The sequence below is a fragment of the Prionailurus bengalensis genome, chromosome X, assembly GCF_016509475.1.
Source record: "Prionailurus bengalensis isolate Pbe53 chromosome X, Fcat_Pben_1.1_paternal_pri, whole genome shotgun sequence".
In the NCBI taxonomy this organism is placed as follows: Eukaryota; Metazoa; Chordata; class Mammalia; order Carnivora; family Felidae; genus Prionailurus; species Prionailurus bengalensis.
The window spans coordinates 15,246,222-15,258,793 of NC_057361.1; the positions used below are offsets into that span (position 1 = coordinate 15,246,222).

A 12,572-nucleotide genomic window follows, 5' to 3' on the forward strand; every position below is an offset into this window, starting at 1 on the left:
TTTTTTTTTTTTGCTATATTCCAGATTTTTTTTTTAAATAAGGCAGAAGAAATCTCTAATTCATAAGCAGCCAGGATAAAATCCTTGAAGACCACAAGCCAAAGTTAACTGTGAACACTCTTCTAAATCTCGGCAAGAGAGGACTGTCACGCAAAGGTAGCCGTGCCAGTAAAACGAGAGGCCTAGAAAGAAAGCAAGGCATAAGAAAACCAAAGTTGCACAGAAAGACAGAGTTGCTGTATTTGGTAAACAGTTTGGTCCACAGGCCACATCCTGTTAAGATGTCCCCCTTGTCAAGGTCCGCTCGTCAGACGCCCGCTGCTCGAAGATCTTCCCATCCTTGGAGGTGTCACTAGCATATCTGACCACCTGACTGCTTTCGGGAACTCTCGGTGAAAGCCAATTTAAGCTGGCCTCTCCGTTCACACTGCACTCAAAAGAGACCAGTTTCTAATTCCTCCTCATCTGGTCTCTTGGAGTCTGTTCTGGCAAACGTCACAGGGAAGCGAACCTAGACAGCGACCCCATGGTGCTCCCTGTGGGGACACACGATCCGTCAGCTCTGTGGCTTAGACACACACTGGTTTTAGGTCGGTGGCTTCCAGGGTTTCTGACGGGACGTGGTTTTGTGACCACACCGGGGATCTTGGAGAACAGGATGTTCCCGACGAGGCTAGGGAGCGAGGGACAGACTCAGAGCACTGAGGCCCTACTGCATCTGGCAGCCTGAATTGGGCAGCAGTTCCTGCAAATGGGAAGCCACTGCCTTTGTCAGGTAGGTCATTGTCCCATAAGCCCCACTCGGAGCGCTGTCGTAAAAGAAGTGGCAAATGCCCGTGACTTGGTCTTTCTCCAGGGTATCCGTGGCTCCAACTGACATCTGCAACGGGAAAAAACACGAAGAATGAGCAGCATTCAGCCCCCCGGCGCTGTGATGGCTGTGTGCGCTGGCGATCAGGTTGCTAGAGACCAGCGGCCCCCAGAGAGGGGCTCCGAGCCCAAGGGCAGGAGTCAAGGGTGCCCAGGGCCAACATCTAGCCTCTCCTCTGGGGGCCACACTGTGCTCCCGCACAGGCTAGTTCGCAGTGCGCGATGTCTCTGTAGCGAGAGCACGGCTTCTCCTACCTCGATTCTGGCCGCAGGGTAAGTGGTCTGCTTATCCAAGGCCGTATCCACAGCAAGAGTGGTGCTCGCACTAAAACCTAAGCCACAACGAGTCTATCCATTTGCAAAGATCTTTAGGTTTCCCAAGCGGCCGTTGTGCCATTTTCTAACCAAATGGTTGACTTTTTTTTTTTTTACCACCATCTGTGGTGACATTTTCTTTGTTTGAGAATATTCTTTCCTACTGGACACAAAATCCTCAGCCTTGACAGAGACACAGGCCAGCCAACCCGTCACCTTGCCCCTCTCTCCGTCTTGGCTGTGGGGGTGACTAGGTGGGCCTGGACACACTCACCTGGTCCTGTAGGAACAGCTGGTTGGCCATCTGCACGATCTGGTCCACGTGGATGATGCCCCCAATGCTGTTCATCTCCGTGTCTGAGAGCAGCGTCAGCACCATGATGGCCTCCACCAGCAGCTGCCGGTACTCGGGCTGCGGCACGCGGTTCAGCACCGACTCAACGTGCACGGCGAACTTGATCTCCTGTGGGGTCATCTGTCAAAGGGACCGGCAGGGGGGCAGGAGTGAGCTGAGGCCAGACAGCCCTGTGACCAACGTTGACCGTAGCACCCCCTGGGCCCAGGGCTCAGCTCCAAAATGCTGCCTCCTTTCTGGCCACATTGATTCCACCAGCTGGAACCCTCTGGAGCAGGAGGCCAGGAACCCTGCTGTGCGGGTGAGTTGGCCTTGTCCTAGCTTGATGAACCTACCCCCACTGGACTGGGCCGTCCAGGGGGCAGGGCCCTTTTCTTATTCCTCTTGCTTCTTGGTCACTCCTTGTGCCATAAAGCATGGTGTCTCGGGTGGGACAGGAACTAAAAACTCAATTTGTAAAAGAATGAATCGGAAGAAGGAAACCTGGAAAGCGTTTTCGGTGGAGGGGGCCGAAGGGGACTGCGTGAGTGCCCAACAAGGGTGGCGGGCAGCTTTGCTCTTTTCTCTTAATAGCACTTTAAACAGCAAATGTATAGATCTTGGCGGTCAGAAATGCTATTTCTGTGAGGACAAAGAAAAGGTGATGCCGATAAATGCGGGAAAGAGCAAAACTGGAAGGTGAAGTGCCTCAAGAGATGGACTTACAAAAGGCCTGTGTGGACGTAGCACACTTGAAAGAAGCGGGAGTGTTAGGAGACGGTGAAAGAAAGCCCTGGGTGGGGAGGGGGGAACCGTGGGGGGTGGGGGGGTAGGGGTGGGGGACGGGGTTTCTCATCATACCTCTCTTGTCGTTGAGGACGGGAGCACATAACCGTCGATGGACAGACCATGGCACTGGAGACAGAACACACACCGCACAGTTCAGATTCCAGGAGCCGATTAGTAAGTGTGCACACACGTTCGCACACACCCAAGTCACTCTGCCCTGGAAACCTACATGGGGGCTGAACACGCCAGACTGTCAGTTATTTTTAGAGAGCTTGTTCTCACTGCCCACAGGCTGTTTTCGATGGAGCGGTTCTAGGGAACCAGCAGGCATCTTTCAGATCCTGTGTGAACGATGCCCCAGGGAGCCGCGGGGTCCTCCTCTGTGGCAGCTCCGCCTTTCACTTGGCAACCAGGCCCTGGCGGCTGCGAGGCACCCTTTGGGGCCACAGAAAGGGATATTTTCACGGCTCCTGCTGGTGAAGTGATACTTCTGTGCCTTTGCAGGCATCTATTTTTGAGATTTCTATAATAAGCACCAATCACAAAAGACTTGAGCACATGCACAGACATGCACACGCACACCCATGTATATAAATATCAAGCGCCGGCTCAACGCAAAATGCGGCTTTTTCATAATAAGAGTGTCTTGGTATTGAACTAGTGGAAGTCTGGATGGAAGCGTCTGATGCCCCAGGAAGAGTGGGGAGATTTTCTGGGAAGTCTGTTCTCCTCTCACTGGCTACCTTCTCAGTCCCGGTGCGCTGGCGGGCCGAGGACAGAGTGGCAGCAGTGGCCATACCTTCTGACCGCAGGTAGAAAAAGGAGAAGCAGAGGCTTCTGCGGGATCTGAGGGCTCTGCTCCCATGTGAGGACCCGCTGCACAAGGACAGGGACCATTCTGACCTCCCCATGCCCAGTTGCATGAAGACCTCGCTCTCCACAGAGCAGAGAGGCTAAGGCTCCTTAACGGACCACTGGCCCCTGCCACCGGAGTACAGCCGCTGCGAGGTGCTATGCCTTTGGGAAGGGGGTTGTAGCGTGTGCTCATTTGGGATTACTTTCCTCTCCTACTGTGAAATGAATGAGCTAACAAAAATAGTTTTAAGAAAAAACTGGTCCTGCCCATGGTTCTTAATTTGCACGGAAGCCTTAAACTGAGGCAGACTGTGTGCAAGGAAGGATGTGCGTTGGGGCTGGTGCGGCAGGGAGACGGAACGTGGGTGCGGACAGCAGAGGGGCACGGCTTCCCCGCTGACCCCCGGCACTCAGGCCCTCCTGCATTAGGGTGTGTGTGGTGCAGTCTGGGGCTCCACCGTACGGCCGTCTCTGACGGCCTCTGCAGACATTTCCACGTCCCCAGACAGCCGGGAAATGCAGCCCTGATGGCCACAGAGTGGGCAGCCAGCTAAGGGGAGTGGGTCTGGGGTCCCCCCATCCTCTAGGTGGAGAGGCAAAGGTGGCCCCAGGTACGTTGGGGTTTGGGGTGACTCAAGGCACCCGGGAGCGGACACGGTGCCCTGCAGACAGGGGGTGCTCGATCGTGTCGCTGAACGGTGGGGACACCACACCCACTGGAACAGGCAGGAGGCTAGAGCCTGCGGGGGCGGGGGGGCGGGCGTTCCAGGCCCTCTACGTCACAGTGTTTTCAGCCAAAGCCTTCCCTGGTTTTTGTCTATCTTCTGACATTTCTGTGTTCCTAAAATATGTCAAAGGTGGTCCCCTAACACTCGGGCTGCCACCTTATCTAACTTGCTGCGGTTCCAGCCGGCGGTTCTGAACCGGGATGATTTGCTGCGCGTCCCAGGGACATCTGGCAATGTCCAGGGATATCTGTGCTTGTCACAGCTGGGGGTGGGGGTGCCACTGACATCTAGCGGGTAGAGGCTGGGGATGTCACCGAGCATCCTGCATACACGGGACCCCCCCCCCCCAACAAAAAAAAGAATTGCCCCGCCCCAAATGTCAGAGGTGGAGAGACCCTGCTCTAGGCTGGGACTCCCCAAGCTCGGGGACTGGCTACCTGATCCCTGCAGGTGCTGCCATGCCTCGCGACGCAATTAACGGGGATGGTTCATTCCCCTGGGAGTGTCCGTCCCCCAGCAACAAGGCCAGTGGAACGCAGCACAGCGGCTAAGCTTACCTTCTGAAGGATCTTCCACACCTTCTGGTAGAATCCCACGGGGACCCTGTTGATGGCTCCATCCAGCCTCCTCCTGCGTAGCCACTGGCCCTGCCGCTCCCCCCAGCCGATGTGATGCCCGCCAGAGTCTGACGATGATGTGCCAGTGGGCGAGGATGGGGTGCTGGATCTCTGCAAGACAGACAACACACGGCCTTCAGAAACCTCGGAGCCGGCAGCCGCAGGGACCGCTGGCCATCAAGAGGGATGACTCTGTGACCTAGTCAGACTACCAGACCACGTGTCCAGAAAGGAACAAAGTTCCTTAATTTGACTTGTGCGTTTCTTGAAGCCGGATGGATTCTTTCCTGTACCGGTTTGGTTATGGGTCTCCTGTGTATTCTTTCTAGCCCTCAAGAGGTAGCACGGCAGCAAAGGACCTTGACCTGACAGGGAGGCTGAGCAGGTAAGAGTGAGGGCTCTGGGGTCAGTCTGTGAATCCCAACTCGCCATACCTACGTCAATCCTGAACACTAGCTCCGGGCCTCGGCTTCATCTGCACAATGGGTCACGGTCGGACCTGCTTCAGGGAGCTGTGAGCACTCACTGAATACAGACGCAGAAAACCCCGAGAGCACACCTGGCTTGTGGTAAGTGCTCACAGGAGTCAGCTGTTACCACCGAGGCCCTCTGGCACTGCTGTAGGAGGGCTCAGAGAGAGAGAGAGAAAGAGAGAGGGGGGCGGGGGCCCTCTCAGAGTAGGTGAACCTCTTAGAGGTGCCATGACCCAGGGGCATAAATGCCCTGATGCCCACTTCTGCAGTGCCACAGGGAAGCGGTGGTCACCTCCCTGTACTCTAGGTGCCACAGAGAAGGTAACATAATATGGGGGCAGGCGAGAGGGAATGTTCTGGAACGAAAGACGAAAAGTAAAGGCAGGGAATCTGGCCCTTTGGCTCGCTTTCTATTCTGCCTGTTCTCAGCTCGGGGCCGGCTGCTCCCTGGGGCCGGTGGTGGCCTCCAAGTCAGAACACACGCTTTACTGAAGCGGAGGGAGAGGGCGTCCTCCTGTTCCCAGCCCCCAAGCCCAAGGCCGGACTCACTCTGGCCTCCGGGAGGGAAGAGCTGGGGCAGGGCCAGCAGGCCCGCCCACGATGCAGATGCAGCTCAGAGAGGCTCCCCGTGGGGGCCTGGACCGGGGCCTGGAAGCGGAGCTGGCTCAGCGTGGGGGCGAGGCCGTGCCGCAAGCCTCCCTGTGGCTGCGCCCGCGGCCTGCTTTCCGCCGGAGGACGGCTTCTAACCCGTCCATCTACGGGGCGGGAAAGGGATAACCCTCGTCCTTACACATCGTGTTCCGGACTACCTGGCACTTTTATTGCTCAAGGCATGTCAAACTTCAAGGTTTAAAAATGAAATCCAAATGGTAAGCGTGCCAGCAGGGCAGGAGGCAGGAGTTTTCCCTATGTGCTCATTTGGACTTCATCGGATCTTATTTTGAAGAGGCTGTTAGGCTGGGTTATTCCATTGGGCTCATTACTGCCACTTAAATACGGCAACAATTAGATACAAATAAAAGTAATTACAGCCGCACTCATCAATGACTCAGCTGGTTTTCTCCTAGTTTCAAGAGGAAGATTAAGACTCACTTCTGCAATTAGAATATTTCCTAGTCCTCCACTTGATCTGGGGCCTCAAGCCAAGCCGGGGCATTAGGAGTACAAGGTGCTAATCACTCAGCAGGTGCAGGCGGTGGCTCACCGTCAGAGCTCCAAAGAAAGGCACAGAACCAATGCCTCAAAGGTCCCAGAAGCTCCTGGGCCAACAAAGCTCAATTCGAGAACTTCGTGGCTTTCCTTCTAGACTCTCTTCAGAACGACAGTCAAATGAAAACACTTAAACCTGTTCAAATCTTTGGGAGTTAGGGACGAGGTAGGTGCACGAGAAGGGCAACAACAGCATTCAGACACCACAACACGAGGAGGCGGTGAGGACAACAGGCGGGGTGCGTGGTTTACCGCAGACTTGGAGGAATGTGCACTGCTGGCCACGGCCTGGCTCACAGAAAAGAGCTACAAAACAAAGAGAGTCCACTCAGTCATGGGCAGTGACACGAAAGGACACACACAGAGAGGAGGAACGCACAAGGCATGGAAAGCACCCCGCGCAAAGAAGGTGCACGGGATGCGGGCGCACAAGTCTCACTCACCATCTAGGCCGAGGGCGCCAGGCGCCGGCCAGCGCGGAGCTCTGGGCCGTGCAACGGCGAACTTGGGAAAGGCTCTTTCTCAGACTATGAAATGTCACCCATCCTGGTCATATGTGGATGTGCCTCGCCAAGGTAGGGCACATTTTATTTTCCACAGTCATAGCCACAAACTGCTAAGCTTTTATGTGAAGAGTTTGAAAAGCTGCAGAGACCAATAAAATACCTACCCGTGACCAGCCATTTAGCATCTGGCACCTACTGCCATCCAATAGATATTTGTTACATGAACAAACACGATCAGGCGGATGACCTTTGGCCAAACAGGCATTTCTTCATCTAAAAACCCCCTGAGCTTGCAGGGGGCAGGGCCTGCGCCCAAACCGTGCATCCATGGTGTTCTCGCAAAAGCGAAGAGAAATTTAAAATGCCAAGGCACCTATACAATTTTGGACCGAGACCGTATTTCCTTGATATAAGTGGCCCAAAATAAAACTGGCACTGGCTGAATCTAAGCCTACCAAAGTAGATCATTTTGTCCCCATAATATGTAAGGATGGTATTAAATGGAGGCAGAAGGAACCGCCCACATCCCCCCACAGTGAGCCACTGCCGGGATATGGTGCCACCGAGTGGCTAGCAAAGGGAGGTGTTCGGAAATGGAGCAAAATTAGCCTGGAAGACGACACACAGAAGCTGCATGTCACTGTATGACTCCTCTACGCTCTCTCAGTCACACACGTTAAATCGTCAGGAATGCGCTTCCGACTTTCTGGAGGGACGAGGAGGAAGCACGTCCCAGGGGTGATATGAAAGAGTGGTATCCTCACACTGTTTTCCTTGCAGGGTTAAATTCCCCCAGGCAACCTGCAGACAGGGACAACAGTATTCTTTCTATTCATATACTCGATGACCACATTTTACCTTTCCCTATTTACTTCCCTTTTTTTGAACAGAAACTCCTGCCGAGGCAGAGCCCAGAACCATCTCTTTCACAGAGCATCCTATAAAACCCAAGAGCTTGATAAATGGACTTTTTTAAAGGCATGGGGCAAGGCCGTTTCCCCTGCTCTCAAGTCCGGCACTCTGCCTGTCCCCAGGGCTGCCCGCCGCAGTCCACAGAGTCACCTCCGCTCAAGCCCATTGGACGGGCAAAACCATTCTCCACGCAATCGCTCTCCGTATTCCCAGCCTCGCTTTCCGCATGCAAGCCAGAAAGGACACGAAACACACACGTGAAGGACAGAACAAGACAGAGGTTTCACCTGTTCATCAGCACTAAATCGCCTAGTCATCTGAAAGTAAAAATACAGCAAGAAGTAAACACAAGCCACTTTCGAACCAAGGATGCCCTACCTCTTCTATCACCCTCTGGAAAATCCAGGGAAGTGCTGGCCCAACTGCTGGGTGTGACCCATTAGCACCCCGTGGACTCCATCTAGCGAGTCACCACCATTTGAAACGGAGAGGAGAACCTGAGTCCGTTTCTCACTCAGGTCATGGTCAGAAGGAAGCTCTCCTCCCCTCTGTACATCGGTCAAGTCCTAGCACCTGGGAACCTGGCACGCTAGGACTAAAAAGCTGCTGCCTTGCAGTCCTGTGGGGTCAGTTCAGAAGGAATTTACTGTGAAATAAAAAGCGAACAAAGAAAAGAGACACCTGTAGATGGTGGCAAATACAGGTATCATGAGCATTCCATCTTCTTTCTACATTCCTCTCGCCATTTGGCGTGAAGGACACATTTGACGGAGAGGTGATTCAGTTACGTTTTGCGCAACTCTACTTTTGGGATAGCTGCGGCCCACCACCGAGAAGCGTGGTTCTGGGCAACAGAGACAAACGTGGGTAAGGATGTTCTCTGGAATGTTCACATAATTTTTCGCTATCTGGGTAGAGTGTGTTCAGATTTCAGGACAGAGGGGACCTCACATCCTCTGCGAAGAGCAGGCCGCACCCTGCATGCCCTGGGGTTCTATCACTTTCTGAGGTGAGTCCAGGTATGAAAACCACTTCTTTCCCGGCACCGCCACCGAGAGTTCCGTCTTACCTGTTTCATCTCGCTCCTCAGCCTGTTAATGCCACTCCTCTCGGTTTTGGTGACTCCCGTGTGTCCCACCTCATGGATGGAGATGGCAGGGCTGGATGTGGAGGAATGGATGGGTCGCACTGGAGGGGAAACGCACAGGGCTCTTAGATACTATTAGCAGCCCCCGCCCCGGGGGAGGAATGCGTGCGATGTGCGCATTTTTATCCACATCTGCCCCACGTGCTTACAAACTCTATTAGAAGAGAGCCTCGTCGGCCCTGACCAGTGCTCTGTCTCTAGCACTTGGAACAGCACCTGCCACACAGCACGGGCTCCGCAGGCGTCCAGCGAATGGGTGAGAGAGTGACCATCGCTTGAGCAGCACGCAAAAAAACCAGAGCGGCCATAAAACCCTTTAACGAATTGTTTTTAAAAAATAATTTACTCTCCAAAAGCACACCTTCCTTGTAAAAAATGGAGACCACTCAAATAAGGGACCTTGGGACTGGAGAGGGAAGTCCCAGGAGAACAAGCGGCCCCAGGGCCCCGAGTGGAGAAGAACCCATGCGCTCCCGCCATCCCCTCACTTCCAACCCGCTCTAGCGGCCTCCGGACTCAGGTCTGTCTACGTCCTGCCCCTCCCCGCTAACCGGCTCTCTGTGCTTCGGTCCCAGCTATCGTTCGAAAAGGCAAGTGTGATCACATCACTGCACGCCTGGAATCCTTCTAGGCCTAGCTCTGTCTTCAGGATAAAGCCTGCCCGACCTGAGTCCCACCTACCCCTCGCAGCTCCACACTCCTAGCCAGGTACATGGTGCCGGGCATTTGTATGTGCTGCTGCCTCCCATCCCACCTGCTCCCCTCTGCCAGGCGCACCTTCTCCTTCTGCAAACCCAGCTCAAAGGCCACTTCCTAGAGCAGCTCCCCTGGGTGCCCAGCCTTCCCACCCAGCCCTCAATGAAGCTATGGGAGTAGAGGGCACCGCCTAGGAGACTGGCGACAAATAAGGAGCCAGGGGACACCAACATTTAAAGGACAGCAGGGAGGAAGGGAGTCGCAGAAGAATCCCAAAGATTAGCTGGAGAGCGAGGAAGGACACCAGGAAAGTGGAAACCAGAAGCGAAAGGGGTCTGAGGAGCTACAGTAGGGCCAATGTAGGGTGGGCAGTGGCTGGAAAGATCTCTGACATCTCAGAATTTAAAAAAAATTCTAAGACTATTTGAGTTTCCTAACTTATAAAAACTGAACAATGACAGAAGACAATAAAATGATGTTATGTGTAAGACGGACCTCTTCTGGCCTTGCTTGCAACCAGACATATTTATAGCTTTCTAGTGACACTAGTCTCTTCTCAATTTTGTAAGCATCTACAGCTTTATAATAACAAATTTTCAGTAATTATCTGCATCAAACCATGTATATGATTTTGATGAACAGAACACATAAAATATTTATCTCGCATATTTACGTTTCAAGGACTGTGCATTTGAAAGAACTGGAAATTACTTTTGGAAAAGGATCTCGAGCGCTCCTCCTTCAGGAAAGGAGAAAAGCGACCAAAACATGTCTGATTGCATGATGCCGCCGCCTTTGTTTGCTGGCTGGTGTGCGCTCTGGGGAAAAAATACGAAGTACCCAATGTCCTTCTCATTAAATAAAAAGAATGACAGCCTGCACGGCGTTTCTTTGGCGTGATGAAATAAATCTGCCAATGTGTCTGCAAATCATTTTGCTTTATTAGGAGGAGAGATGATAATTGCTTCAATTATAATTAGGGAGCATTTGAGAACAAAATTCCACCAGGACTTGGGCGATTCTACTTCCTAGCACAGCAAAGAAGGTTCTGGTACAGATCAAAACTCAGTGAACAAGATGGAGTGAAGCTCAGTCTCTCAGCACGAAGGTGCTGACAGCATGTGGAGGACCCCGCGCCCCTGAAGGGTAACGGGAGTGTGGCCGAGAGTGCTTCTACCCAAGCCAAAGGTGGGGCACGCAGGAGCTGGGAAAAGACAGCCCTTCCACCCCTACACCCTGCTCACCTCATCCCTCCTCACACCCGTGCACAGGGGCCAGCGGAAGGAGGGAGGGCGCAGGCCAGAGCGCAGAGGGGTGCACACCACACCCACGTGCGATGGCAACGCTCTCAGCAAGCCTACGAGGGGTCACAAAGGCCTAGGAGCCCCAATCTTGAACCCAGGGACCGTCCATCTCCCTAAAGCAGGAAGCCTACCCTCGTCTATGCCGTCCACAGTGGCGGTTGTAGGCAACCCTGGGCACACCAGTCGGCCCCCTGTGCCGCTGTCCCCGGAGGTGAACTGAGCATTCACTTACCGCTTCTTTCAACGCCAAATTCTTTTCCACTCAGAATATGGTGCAGAAGGTTTTTCATGTCAAAAGGGCTGAGGTTCATCAAACTTTCAGAAGCTTCTTCTCCTACAAACAAACATAAACGTCTCTGACATCGGGCTGGTGGCGCAGAGTCGGGTGGGCCTTGAAGAGGGGGTAGCAAAGGATGCTGTAGCAGGCCTCCCTGCTCGGGGTGACCTCACCACTGTTTCAGGGCCGAAGCGTGCCACTCCTCGGTGATGCTAAACGCTGCGGTTTCAATTGTGTCTTTACTTAACACTCAGACACATCCTTTTTTACCCTGTGATGGTTCCCAATGTTGGAATGCATCTCGTAGTCGATTTACACTTTTAAATTGGTAGGATTTCTCCCAACAGAGGCATTATGAGATGCGGGATGACATCCCACCACAAGGAGACACAGTAAGGGACTTAGCTGGCCGGAGCAGGGCACAAGATTCTAGTACCTCCTTCTCCCTGACATATGAAATTCAACAAGGTGCGCTGGCTGGCCTGGTGGAAGTTACATCTAAATGAGAGAACCTGGTAAAGCATGAGCACACACAAAGGCCTGGAAGCCCCGGTTCCAGGATACTTGGGCAGGCTCCCCCTAGGGGCGGGGAGGGAGGTGCAGGAACCCCCCCCCCCCCGCCCCCCGAGTCCACCTGCGTACATTGTACCTGAGCAGTTGAGGCTCCGTGCCAGCTCCGTGGCCATCACCTGAATGATCAGTCCAATCCGCAGTCTGAGCATCTCCACGAAGAGGCTGGGCTGCGCCCTGACGTACATGGCCAGGTAAACCACAATCTCCTGACGCAGACACACGTGGAGACAGTGTTTCAGAGACTGGCTGCTGGAGAAGAGGCCCCTGTGCCTGGAAGGCAGCTGTGGCCCTGCCCCTCCCCGGCTCGCTGACCTGTGTGAGGACGGCGATGCTGATGTCCTGCCCGCTGGCTTCGTAGATGAGCTTTGTGAGCTCCTCGGGGGGCAGGGGCCTAGGAAGAAGCATCAGGACGTGAACATCATGAAAGGTGCCCAGGAGCGGTGCCTCCTCGCCCTCCATGGAAGAGCCTTATTTTCCTGCTGGAAGCTCCTGAGTGACAGTGTTTTTAAAAAGACCCTCTTCCAACATGGTGGCTGGCACTGATGCTTTCCGCACAGTCCCCCACAAACCTCAGGCCCCCCCCCAGGCTGAAGACTTACGCAGAGATGGTCTTCTCCCGGGGCTCTGGTGGCAGGCCCACTGTGAGCTGCTTCTGGTGCGACAGCAGGTCCGTGCAGGCCTACTCATTTAGAGAAAAGGGTGAGGGCCACGGCGACAGCAGGAGGGGAGGGGGAGAGCGGGGGTGGGGTGGGGTGGAGATTAGCAAGGCCAGCAGGGAAGGGTCACTCCCAACAGAATCAGAAATTTACCTTTACAAACTTTATGACCCATGGTGTCCTTTATTCGAAAATTCATATACAGACCCCATACTGAACAACCTAGGCAGGGCTGGGTCCCTGTGATCTTTGTGGCCTGGGCCGGGCTCTGCAGGGCCCATTGGGGTATTTAATGCCCATCCACTGTAGCA

The 12,572-nt window shown here is 54.0% G+C and overlaps 1 protein-coding gene across 6 annotated transcripts in view; it reads right to left on the minus strand.

Annotated features, from left to right (window-relative positions):
- Positions 1–215: 215 nt before the first annotated feature.
- PHKA2 (phosphorylase kinase regulatory subunit alpha 2) overlaps positions 216–12,572 on the minus strand; it is a 70,538-nt gene continuing 58,181 nt past the window's right edge. For 2 of the 6 annotated variants that reach the window (XM_043570695.1, XM_043570696.1), the window contains 11 exons: positions 12,205–12,284; positions 11,918–11,996; positions 11,682–11,811; positions 10,988–11,089; positions 8,678–8,796; positions 7,896–7,925; positions 6,443–6,496; positions 4,449–4,619; positions 2,381–2,434; positions 1,460–1,660; positions 216–880 (listed from right to left, as the gene is read on the minus strand). In XM_043570695.1, the coding sequence (XP_043426630.1) occupies positions 710–880; positions 1,460–1,660; positions 2,381–2,434; positions 4,449–4,619; positions 6,443–6,496; positions 7,896–7,925; positions 8,678–8,796; positions 10,988–11,089; positions 11,682–11,811; positions 11,918–11,996; positions 12,205–12,284 (1,191 nt within the window). In that variant the 3' untranslated portion in view covers positions 216–709. Of the gene's footprint in view, positions 881–1,459; positions 1,661–2,380; positions 2,435–4,448; positions 4,620–6,326; positions 6,497–7,895; positions 7,926–8,677; positions 8,797–10,987; positions 11,090–11,681; positions 11,812–11,917; positions 11,997–12,204; positions 12,285–12,572 lie in introns of those variants that run through there. The other 4 variants (XM_043570697.1, XM_043570699.1, XM_043570698.1 and 1 more) reach the window with 4 other exon arrangements.